Below are 12,706 nucleotides of genomic sequence, written 5' to 3'. Positions count from 1 at the left end.
ATCCCTATACTACCCCTCTCCCTTCCCTCTCCCTACTGGTAACCACTAGTTTGTTCTCTATATCTGTGAGTCTGCTTCTTTTTTGTTATATTCACTAGTTTGTTGTATTTTTCAGATTCCACATATAAGTGATATCATACAGTATTTGTCTTTCATCTTTCTCTGTCTGACATATTTCACTTAGTATAATACCCTCCAAGTCCATTCCTATTGTTGCAAATGACAAAATTTCATTTTTTATGACTGAGTAGTATTCCATTGTGTGTGTGTGTGTGTGTGTGTGTGTGTGTGTGTGTGTGTATATATATATATATATATTTTTTTTTTTTTTTTACCACATCTTAATCCCTTCATCTGTTGATGGACACTTAGGTTGTTTGCATATCCTGGCAATGGTAAATAATGCTGCTACGAACATTGGGGTGCATTATCTTTTCAAATTAGTGTTTTATGGATATACACCCAGGTAGAATTGCTGGGTCATATGGTAGTTCCATTTTTAGTTTTTTAAGAAACTTCCATACTGTTTTACAATTCATATATATTTTATGTGTTGCAATTCATGGTCGTTATTATCATTACTTAAGCTCAAATCATTCCATCTTTGGCCAGTGGGAACCTCTTCAAGTTGGCTCTGAGTGGTTTTTTTGTTTTTTTTTTTGCGGTACGCGGGCCTCTCACTGTTGTGGCCTCTCCCATTGTGAAGCACAGGCTCTGGACGTGCAGGCTCAGCGGCCATGGCTCATGGGCCTAGCCGCTCCGCGGCATGTGGGACCTTCCCGGACTGGGGCACAAACCCGCGTCCCCTGCATCGGCAGGCAGACTCTCAACCACTATGCCACCAGGGAAGCCTGGGGTTGACTTAGTATTTTTGACGTGACCCTGTAGTCTTTGACAGCTTCCTTGTTATCTGTAATGACAAGATTGTCCAGGCTCTTTTTGTACGTTTCCTACCTCACACCTGAAATCAGCCTGTTCTACGAGAACAAGAAGCCCTGGTTTCTTGAAATAGTATTTCAAGACCACGATCTGAGCACTAGGGGTATTCAGAGGTACCTGGGTTCATCGGTGTTTCTAGAGCTTTTCAGTAGATAGATATAGATACACACATTTGTTTTTAAAATGTTTCATGTGTTCATACTGACATTTTCCATTCAAATATCAAGACTACAAATTTCAAGTCTCCTTTCTTTCATATAAGAATTCTCTTTCTCAAGAACACAGTGGATGATAGGATTAGACTGTCTCGTAAGTATTCACTTGATTTATCCCACATTACAGTCTCAGGATAAGAATGCTCATACTATCACCAACTACTATGGTTACTGAAAACAGTTAAACATTTTTTTGCAAATGTTATCCCCATTCCCTTTCCTTTTTAAAAAATATAGCTGTGGGCTTCCCTGGTGGCGCAGTGGCTGAGAGTCCACCTGCCGACGCAGGGGACACAGGTTCGTGCCCCGGTCCAGGAAGATCCCACATGCTGCGGAGCGGCTGAGCCCGTGAGCCATGGCCGCTGAGCCTGCGCATCCGGAGCCTGTGCTCCGCAATGGGAGAGGCCACAACAGTGAGAGGCCCGTATACCGCAAAAAAATAAATAAATAAAAAATATAGTTGTTTTATATCTGTAGTGTCAGAGCGTACGACCATGACATATGATGCTCTCTCCTTTTTATTCTTCTTTAATTAAGTCTGAATTCTATAGGCAACTGCATCTTCAGTGCTCACCACCGGTCCATATGTCGATGTGTCTTCAATCATTTTGGCTGTCTAAGGAAGGGCTCAGAGGAACAGTATTCTCTGGGTTCTTGTGCTTCTGGTTTGTAATTACGGGAGCACTCAGACAGCCTAATCCTAATTCTCAGAGAGTCACTAGAAAGATATGCCAGCAAGACAGCACTTGTGTTAAGAGCAAATGGGTATTCCTTGCCAATTACTGGCTTCAAACCATGAGGCTCAGGCTACTAATGAAATTTTCTTAGGTCAGGGAAGGACAGATGTGGGCTTCCTGTCCCCCAGAGCTGACACAGCCATTCAGTACTGAAAAGTACTGCTGTGACTCCGGGTATCTTCTGTTTAGGTTAACCAGTTTTGATTCTTCCTCATGTTGCTCAATTGCTCTTTGCTCCAGGCAGAATCTTTGCATTATGTTCAAGGGACCTCAGAAGGTAGTACAATTGAAATACTCAATTGCATTTAGAGGATGAATCCAAATAAAAAGCTCAAGTAACAGTGCTCCTGGAAAACTGGGTACATACTCATTTTCCGATGAAAAATTTGGATAATTTAGTTAAGGCAAGATGGAGCTACGGAATTGTGTGACAAGGAACGGACAATTAGGAATAAGTCAACCCCAGAAGTTATACCCAGATGATAAAACGGCAGTCACGAAGTCTTTAAAAATTACCCTGGTAAGGCTTCCCTGGTGGTGCAGTGGTTAAGAATCTGCCTGCCAATGCAGGGGACACGAGTTTGAGCCCTGGCCTGGGAAGATCCTACATGCCGCGGAGCAACTAAACCCGTGTGCCACAGCTACAGAAACCCGCGCGCCTACAGCCTATGCTCCGCAACAAGAAAAGCCGCCGCAATGAGAAGCCCGCGCACTGCAACGGAGTAGCCCCCGCTCGCCACAACCAGAGAAAGCCCGCGCACAGCAACAAAGACCCAACGCAGCCAAAAAAAAAAAAAACTTACACTGGAAGACCTTGGCATGAAATACTGCTCCTTTTGCCACCTTTACTTCTGGGGAGAAATGAGCTAAGTGGGGCAGTGTATTAGTTTTCTATCATGGCTGTGACAAATTATCACAAATTTAACAGATTAAACAATGGAAATTTATTCATTTATAGTTCTGTAGAAGTCAATACAGGTCTCCCTGAGCTAAAATCAAGGTATCATCATGGCTGCATTCCTTTCTGGAGGTTCTAGGGGAGAATCTGTTTCCTTGCTCTTTCTAGCTTCTAGAAGCTGCCTACATTCCTTGGCTCATGGCCCACTTCCTCCATCTTCAAAGCCAACAATGTTACATCTCTCTGTGCCTTTCTTCTGAAGGTAGTGACTCTGTCTCTTCCATTTTTAAAGGATCCTTGTGGTTACACTGGGCCTACTCAGATCATCCAGGATAATTTCCCTACTTTAAGGTCAGCTGATTAGCAACCTTAATCCCAACTTCAAATTTACCCTTTGCTTTGTAACCTAAGACCCTCACAGGTTCCAGGAATAGGAGTCGACATGCTGGAGGGGGAAGTCATTCCGCCTACCGCAGGCAGTGACTCCTCTCCCACACCATGTTTCAAAAATGGCACAGATGCACTAAAAGTTTCTGTGCTTAGGAAAATGGACATTAAGTGTCCCCTAGATTTGGTACATCTTACTCTACAAACTGGGTGAATATCTAACTAACCTAAATAATTTCACAGTATTACCCCCTCTCATAATGTAAGGAGTTAAAGTAGGGATTCTTATGTGGGGTCCATGAGCCACAGAATTGAGAATTGGGCCTATGAATTTAAATGGGAAAAAGATTACAATTTACCTTTCACTAACCTCTAACTGAAATTCAGCATTTTCTTCAATTATAAAGACAGGCAACAAACCATGAGTAGTAGCAGTACCCGAGACATAGCTAATAAAAATTAGATATTTTTATTTGATATTACAGTTATTACAGACCTTAAAATATCATTTATGCTCATCTCAATTTAAAAATCACGAAAGTTATTAGACCTATCCCTAGATATTATTTAAAGCATTTTAAAAAAAGCATATAACATAAAATTGTTCTAATGTTTTGATAATTACATTTTAGTATAATTGGTTTCCTTTGTAATATTATATATTTTATACATTTAAGAACATTATTCTGAGAATGGGTCCACAGACTTCCCTGGACTGCTAATGGGTCCATGACACAAAAAAGGTAGAGAACCTCTGAGCTAGTTCCTCTAGGACTAATGAAAATGGAAAAGGGGGAGCTAGAAGGGTGGGGAAAATGAGCCTGAAACTGACCACTGAGCTAGTAAAGGAAAACCATGAGCAAGTGCAGTAGAGACCTCAAAGTGAAAGGCCATCCATGATCTACCAAAATTTAGCTACAGACATTCTACTGAATCCTCTGGTGTAACTTCCATACCAAATTTTTGGGGTCTCAAACTAATATAACTTGGAAGGGCCTGGAACTGAAGAAGGATCAGAGTACTAATGGTGCATTAGTTCTAAATTGAAAAAGCAGAACAAACCCAGTTCAAATCTGCTCTGAAAGCAAAACGAAGCCCCAGCTGTCCATTTGACTAAGCAAAAGAATAAGCCAGACGAAGTTGAGCAACAGGCTTTTCCTGGAGATGAGATACTTATGGCTACTTGCTCTAGTAACTATCAACTACTCATGATTTATTTATGACAGCAGTTACTGAAGAGTGCTGAGAAGCTTTGAGGACCAAGGGAAAGAAATTAGAGTGTTCTTTTTCCTCTCCCTTCTCCCAGCCAAATGAATCGCAAGTGGCCAAGTCATTAGAGTTACACTGACATCTGAATAAGTAAAGGGGCAGCAACTCCCTACAGAACCTAGAAGTCGGATCGCAACCTTAGTTGCTTCTCTCATAAGCCCCAAACTCTAATTTTATTTCATTTTTATTTATTTATTTTTTATTTTGGCTGAGTTGGGTCTTCGTTGCTGCGTGCGGGTTTTCTCTAGTTGCAGTGAGTGGGGGCTACTCTTCGTTGTGGTGCATGGGCTCTAGGCACGCGGGTTTCAGTAGTTGTGGCACGTGGGCTCAATAGTTGTGGCTCGAGGGCTCTAGAGCACAGGCTCAGTAGTTGTGGTGCATGGGCTTAATTGCTCCGCAGCAAGTGGGATCTTCCCGGACCAGGGCTCGAACCCATGTCCCCTGCATTGGCAGGCGGATTCTTAACCACTGTGCCACAGGGAAGCACCCCCAACTCTTATTTTAAATACATTTTAAGTTGAGTTCTTATTAGTCATCTTTAAAAGTCTTCTCTCATGCCCCTTTCTCCAAAAGTGTTTTGTAACTACTTTTGTTAGCTTCTCCTCCATAACCTTGAAAGCTAGGTTAACTGCTAGTATAAGTCTATGATCAAGAAACCAATGAGTCTATGTACTTCAGGAAAATCTAAACTTATTAGAAGTTTACAATTTGAGCTGAGCATTAAAATGAATCTTTAGACAAAACACCAGTTACTGACTTTTCCAAGAACATCTGTATCAGACCTGTGTGAAAAATGTGTAATTTCAACTTCTGATCTTTTGATCAGATCTGACCACTTGATGTGATGTTAGCTCCAAAAACAAGTGCTTGAGACAATATGCCTACGGAAAATACTACAAACTAGATGGACAGTTACCCATGACTATTTACTAATATTAGTTGTAAATGACTATACCATTAATGAAAGAAACTAAGTATTAAATCTGTTTAAAAATACTGTTGTATAGATTAACTCTAAGAAGTCTGACTAGGGGACTTCCCTGGTGGTGCAGTGGTTAAGAATCTGCCTCCAAGGCAGGGGACACGGGTTCAAGCCCTGGTCCAGGAAGATCCCACTTGCCGCAGAGCAGCTAAGCCCGTGTGCCACAACTACTGAGCCTGCGAGCCACAACTACTGAGCCTGCGCACCACAACTACTGAAGCCCGCACGCTTAGAGCCCATGCTCCAACAAGAGAAGCTACCGCAATGAGAAGCCTGCGCACCACAACAAAGAGTAGCCCCCGCTCGCCGCAACTAGAGAAAGCCTGTGCGCAGCAATGAAGACCCAACACAGCCATAAATAAATAAATAAATAAATAAATAAATTCATTTATTTAAAAAAAAAAAGAAGTCTGATTAGGAACAGAGAAAGGACAGTATCAAGAAACTTACTGAGGACATGTTATACCTTTGGGAATAGCCACCATGCATTTTGCAGAACACAGAATTAAAATCTTAGCCAGTTAAACTATCAATTTCCTTAGAGCTTTTAATGCAATTACCAACTTATATCCAGATCTAAAAAAGTTATCCTATAAGCACTCAAAAGGAAATAAACTGGTCTTAAAAAAGAGCTGAGATAACATTGTAAAATGGTGCAACTGCTATGGAAAACAGTATGGAGGTTCCTCAAAAACTTAGAAATAGAACTACCTTATGATCCAGCAATCCCACTTCCGAGTATATATCCAAAAGAATTGAAAGCAGGGTCTCAAAGAGATATTTGCATACCCATAGCAGCACTACTCATAGAGCCAAAAGGCAGAAGTAACCCAAATGTCCACTGAAGGATGTATGGATAAACGAAATGTGGTCTATACATTTGATGGAATATTATTCAGCCTTAAAAAGGAAGGAAATTATGATACATGCTACAACATGGATGCATCTTGAGGATACTGTGCTAAGTGAAATAAACCAGTCACAAAAAAGACAAATACTGTATGAGTCCACTTTATGAGGTTATCTAAAGCAGTCAAATTCATAGAAACAGAAAGTAGAATGGTGGCTACCAGGGGCCCAGGGGAGGGGGATAAGGGGAGTTGTTATTTAATGCAGGAGATCTGTTTCACACAAATGTGAGTATACTTAGTACTACTGAACTGTACAATTTAAAATGGTTATGATGATAAATTTTGTTGTGTGTTTTATACCACAATTTTAAAAAAGCTGATTTGTTTCCCCCTCAGGATACATGTTATATTGATCATAAATGTAGGACTGGATTCTAAAAATACCATGTCCTTTTCTGTCTAAATGTTAATATGTAACTTATGTTTATATAATTCCCTATAGTCCATAAAACACTGTCAATCAGAAGCCAATTGCTATCCTTGACTTTTGACTACCAATAAAGGCTAGTGATATTGTTCTTTGAACACCAGTGGAAATATGTAAATAAGTCTTGATTAGCCAAAGACAATTCTTTCAATATATGACTTTTCATTTTCAAGTCCCCTGCTATTTTGTCCTTATCCTATTCTTTTTTTCTAGCCATTTCTCTAATTACGAGGGTTTCAATTTAAGAATATGAGTGGTGAGAAAAAAAAATCTAATTGGTATAACGTATCATCAAATGAAGAAGTTACCAGATTTGGCCAAAACCTGAACCAAGGATATCATTAATCTATGTTTCCCTCCTTTTTCTCAGCATGAAAAAGGCCACCACAGTTCTCCTCTTTTATTCAGAGGACAAATCTAATGGTGGTCCTGGCATACTGCTAAAAAGAGATGGGCATATAAGAGCTTCTGGGAAGGCAGATAAAGAACTTGCTTCAATTTTACCTTTCCGGTTTAGAAGTATGCAAATAAGACCAGTGAGGTCAAATGAGATGCAAAAACATGTATGCTATTTAGTCTTTTTAATATAACAATTTTAAGAATTAGAAGAACCGAAAAGGGGCTCTAATTTAGTCTCTCTTTTTACTAAGGGAAAAATGAATCCTATCCTAGAACTAAGAAAGTTTTAACTAAATAGATACATATCTGGATTGAGGTCCAATCAAAGATTCGATAATATATTTAAAATTTTAGACCTTTTTATTCATAGGTCCACAAAGTAAGAGGCATAAAGAAGATAAGGTCTTGAGTATTCTTAAGAACCAGAACTTCCACAAGCTTGTTTTCAGGCTTAAGGCAATGATTTCAGATTTGTTTTAATAATCCTTTTAACTCCAGTCTATCCCATTCAAATAATTAGTTTGTAGATCCTAAAATGCATATCAGGGGCTGCTCTTTCCATTAGAAATCAAATCATATTTTTATTACCATATTAACAAAGCCTCTAGGGCTCTAAAAGAGAGCAGATGGGATGATTAACAGCAGCAGCTGTTACATCAGTGTCCAGGAAATTACATGCATACCAAAAATGAGTTTTAAATTTTATATGCCTCTGCTTCTCAATTCTTTAATGCTCCTCTCTTTGCCTCCAACATGCAACAAAACCCAGTATGAAGATAAACTTAAATCAGTAGGATGCTACTGAAGTCATTAAGTGCCTACTTTGATGGCTTTTAATCAAATCAATCTTATTACCAGTTTGATTTTGATAAATTATATTAACCATTTTTAAGATTAATTAATTTAACTTTTCTAATTCATTATTAGATTTTGTGGGTTTTTTGATTCTTCGAGTAATTCTAGTTTACAAAATGCTCAACTGTTCTAAGTGTTTTACAGGTATTCTAATTTAATCCTCACAATAATGGTGGAGGTAAATACTATTACTATTCACATTTTACAGGTGAGGAAACTGTACAGAGTAAGTAAGTACCCTGCCCAAGGTTAAGCCAGCAAGTAACAGAGCCTGGATTTAACCAGGCTTCAAAGCCCACTTTCTTAATTACTTTATTCTTCAATCTTGTTCCTTAAGATACAGAAGCACTGCAATCCATCTTCTCACACTGGCTCACAACTAAAGCATTTATTGTAATATAATTTGTATTGACTATTTAACAAAAAATTCACAGCCTAACTAGTGAGGAATCTTGGGGTCTTGGCTTTCTGAAGATTAACATCAGAACAGGCTGCTAAAAAATGGCTTACAGGTGGCATTTTAGTTCCCTCAGCAACTCAATTTTCCTGGATCAAAATCTAAATAAAAATAATTTGGCTTTCTGTGGTAGAACAAGTTCATTCTGACCCCCTCCTCCTTCCCTTAGATGGAAATTAGTCAAAGTATTTTCACTATCTTAGGAGACAAGTGTGGATGCCTCTGGGAAGTAATCTGGTGAGACCAATCAAATCACAACCTCTTGAACTTACTTAGAGAACTTTAGAAAATAACAACTCATCCTTCCAGGGTCCTTTTTGAAAAATAAATCATCATTTACCAATGTGACCAATTGCTTTCAGAGCCAGAGTCTCTGTTTTCAGATGTTCAGTCTGACTATCTACCATCTCAGCAGTTATCAACAGTCGCTGTTCTGCATGGCTTATGAGGGAATTACAAAAGGAATAGACAGGTTTGTTTTAAATGGGATACAGAACTAAATTAGCAGCAAGAGTTATTTCTCAGAATAACAGAGACTTCATTTGACAGTCTGAGCTGTTATATAAGCATAAGCAAATACTTTTTGAGCTGGGATTATGGACTTAATTCCTAAATACAGTAACGGAAAAATCTAATGATTATCACAGAAGATATTGCCATGAAACTTAACCTTTTTCTGACTCAAATGAGAGAAGCCTCAAATTTTTTCAGACACATGCTTGCATAAAGAATTTAAAGCTGTTTATTTAGTCACTCATATACTGAGTAGCTACTATGAAGCTAAGCATTAACCAAGATAGAAAGATACATAAATTCACTCCTAGCACTGAAGAAGTTTTCAACCTGGAACTAACTGTATCAAGTGGTATGAGTCAGTATTCTTATAAAACAGCCCCAAAACATCTCCATTGGTTCCAGAAATGATTACTGATTTCCACATTCCACATATAAAGATGAGTTTTTTCCAATACCTAACTCTTATAAGAAACCCGGATATTACTATGGGAAACACCATTTCCTCCTCTCATTTACAGATTTGCTCCCACTGAGGTAGTTAGGCACAAAAAAAAGGGACAAAGTTTTCGATCTACGTAGTGATTTATCTGGCAGGACCTTTTTTTCAACCGACATCTGGCAGGATTTTCCTAGAGATCAAAGGAGTCAACTTAATTCTCCTAGACTAAGATCCAGAAAGGGCCTTTAGTAATCACCGGTAAGGATGGAGCTAACGAAAGGATTTGTGAGCAGGTCACTATCCTGGCCAACTCCAGATAACATTATTCATCCTTGGAACAGTAAGGCGAGGTAAAGGAAAGTCTGCACCCCACCCCCTTATCTTGATCTATTAAATCAGCCCGGCAGGAAACCACCAGCAAACCAGCCCCGTGAGTCCGTGGGGCCGCAAGGCAGGGCCAAATGCCCGCCTCGGCGGCTCTTCGCTGTCAGGGACCTCAGCTGAGAAGCCACCACATCCCTAACTCCTCACCGTCCGCCCAGAGGCGGGGAAGCCGGGCCCTACGTCTCGGTGCTCATCTAGAACCCAAGCCACGACTACTGTCACCAACGTAATTAGGTCTCGCCGGGCCCACTCTGCCCAGCCTCCCCAACCCTCGCTTAGCCTCGCTTTCCTTTGGGGGCGCCCGCCCGCCTGCCCCGAAGGGTGCGAACTCACGGCCTCCGCGGCGCCGGTGAAAATATCCTCCCCCTCGGTGTCGCTGTCCCCGGCCTCTGGTTCTGACCCCCCGACCGCTCCCTCGGACTCCGGCTCCAGGACGGGGAAGGGCGGAGGGAGTCTTCCCGAAGCGCTACAGCCACCACCCCCCGACGCCATCTTCCTCCACCCACGGCGGAAGCCGCAACAACAACTTTATAAAGAGATAGTACCGCGAGCAAAGCGTTCCAGTGGCTCGGAGAGGGATGGCCGCTACCAGCCCCACGGGGCGCGCGGGGCGGGGCGGGACGACACGTGGCTCCTGCCCAGCCAATCCAAACCCTGGGTCTCAGGGCAGAGCTCTTAACCTACGGGGCAAAGGGACAGAAAAGGAGGCGCTCGGGGACGTGCATGTTCTAAACGGTTGTTTGTGCTCTAGATAGCTTTATCTACCGGGCTTCTTAAGGAGATGAAGAAGCGAGTCTGAAAACCTCTTGGTGCCACCAACCCATGCCAAGCACAGTGGCTACATAGAGCTTCAATAAACATTTAAAAAAATTATTTATATTTTTAATTGTTGCTTTCCTTGGGTCTTCGTCGCTGTGTGCAGGCTTTCTCTAGTTGCCACGAGTGGGGGGCTACCCTTTGTTGTGGTGCGCGGGCTTCTCATTGAGGTGGCTTCTCTTGAGGAGCACGGGATCTAGGTGCATGGGCTTCAGTAGTTGTGGCACGCGGTCTCAGTAGTTGTGGCTCGTGGGCTCTAGAGCGCAGGCTCAGTAGTTGTGGTGCACAGGCTTAGTTCCTCCGCAGTATGTGGGATCTTCATGGGCCAGGGCTCAACCCATGTCCCCCGCATTGGCAGGCGGATTCTTAACCACTGCACCACCAGGGAAGTCCTCAATAAATATTTTTGATTGAGGTCTCTGAACAGATACAGTAAAGTTTTGCTATTCATTCTTTCAACAACATTTAGTTAATTCATTCAAGAAATATATATTGAGCATCTACTGTGTGCCTGGCACCCTGCTATGCCTTTGAGATATAGAAATAAAGATGCTTCTGGCCCACTAGGTGCTTGAGGGAGATGGGCATGTAAGTGAACAGTGCTATAATGTGCTGTGGGAGCATAGTAAAAGAGATCATCAATTCTGTTTGGAGAAGGCGGGACGCCTCAAAGAGGAGATAAGACTTCAGTATTCTAAATTTGATCACAAGAAAGTTAGAATTATCCTCTCAATTGCTGTGGGGTAAGTGGAGTGGAACAGATGGCAGGGGAATTATTAAACTCTGAATGAAATTTTCCTGGGACCTAAATTATTCACTGGTTGTCTGGTGGGCCTAAAATCTAATCAGCTAGACAAGAGTTTAAAGATAAATTGGAGGAATGTTACTCAGCCATAAAAAGAAACGAAATTGAGTTATTTGTAGTGAGGTGGATGGACCTAGAGTCTGTCATACTGAGTGATGTAAGTCAAAAAGAGAAAAATAAATACCGTATGCTGACATATATATATGGAATCTAAAAAAAAAAAAAAAAAAAGAAAATGGTACTGATGAACCTAGATGCAGGGCAGGGATAAAGAGGTAGACATAGAGAATGGACTTGATGACATGGGGTGGGAGGGCGAAGCTGGGGCAAAGTGAGAGTAGCATTGACATCTACACTACCGAATGTTAAATAGTTGGTTGCTGGGAAGCAGCAGCATAGCACCAGGAGATCGGCTCGGTGCTTTGCGATGACCTAGAGGGGTGGGATAGGGAGGATGGGAGGGAGGATCAAGAGGGAGGGGATATGGGGGCACGTGTATGCATATGGCTGATTCGCTTTGTTGTGCAACAGAAACTAACAGGTATTGTGAAGCAATTATACTCCAATAAATATCTATTTTAAAAAAGATAAATGGGATGTTATCATGGGATAATTCAGCAAGATAATCCTTACTTTCCTCTCAATAGACATGGTATGAGGGCTTCCCTGGTGGCGCAGTGGTTAAGAATCCGCCTGCCTAATGCAGGGGACACAGGTTCGAGCCCTGGTCCGGGAAGAGCCCACATGCCGCAGAGCAACTAAGCCTGTGCGCCACAACTACTGAGCCTGTGCTCTAGAGCCCGCGAGCCACAACTACTCAGCCCGCATGCTACAACTACTGAAGCCCGCGTGCCTAGAGCCCGTGCTCCGCAGGAAGAGAAGCCACCACGATGAGAAGCCCGCGCACCGCAACAAAGAGTAGCCCCCGCTCACCGCAACTAGAGAAAGCCTGCGCAGCAACGAAGACCCAGTGCAGCCAAAAACAAATAAAATTAATAAATTTATTAAAAAATAAAATAGAGATGGTACGAAACTTTGACAAAAGGTTCCATTTGTTCGTAACTGCAAATTCCTCAACAGGGGTTGGCTCCCTCACAGGTCTGTGAGCTGCTTGAGGGTAAGGGCCGTGTCCTATCTTCGTATCCTTGGCGTCTATAGACCAAGTCTGGCAAATTAAGTATCGAATAAAGGTTTGAGATTTGACTGTAGGGATGGATGGATAAAATTAAAATTAGCATCATCAACCTTGTTACTGGCATCCATCACTGCC

The 12,706-nt window shown here is 41.7% G+C and overlaps 1 protein-coding gene across 1 annotated transcript in view; it reads right to left on the bottom strand.

Moving 5' to 3' along the window:
• Window positions 1–10,373, bottom strand: part of SNX1 (sorting nexin 1) — a 36,818-nt gene extending 26,445 nt beyond the window's left edge. The window contains exon 1 of the mRNA XM_081226796.1: window positions 10,149–10,373. Within this exon, the coding sequence (XP_081082922.1) occupies window positions 10,149–10,307 (159 nt within the window). The 5' untranslated portion in view covers window positions 10,308–10,373. The remainder of the gene's footprint in view (window positions 1–10,148) is intronic.
• Window positions 10,374–12,706: the final 2,333 nt, after the last annotated feature.

The sequence above is a fragment of the Mesoplodon bidens genome (assembly GCF_964165515.1).
Source record: "Mesoplodon bidens genome assembly, chromosome: 3".
In the NCBI taxonomy this organism is placed as follows: Eukaryota; Metazoa; Chordata; class Mammalia; order Artiodactyla; family Ziphiidae; genus Mesoplodon; species Mesoplodon bidens.
Note: the sequence above shows the minus strand (reverse complement) of the source record. Positions and strands in the feature narration are given on the sequence as shown.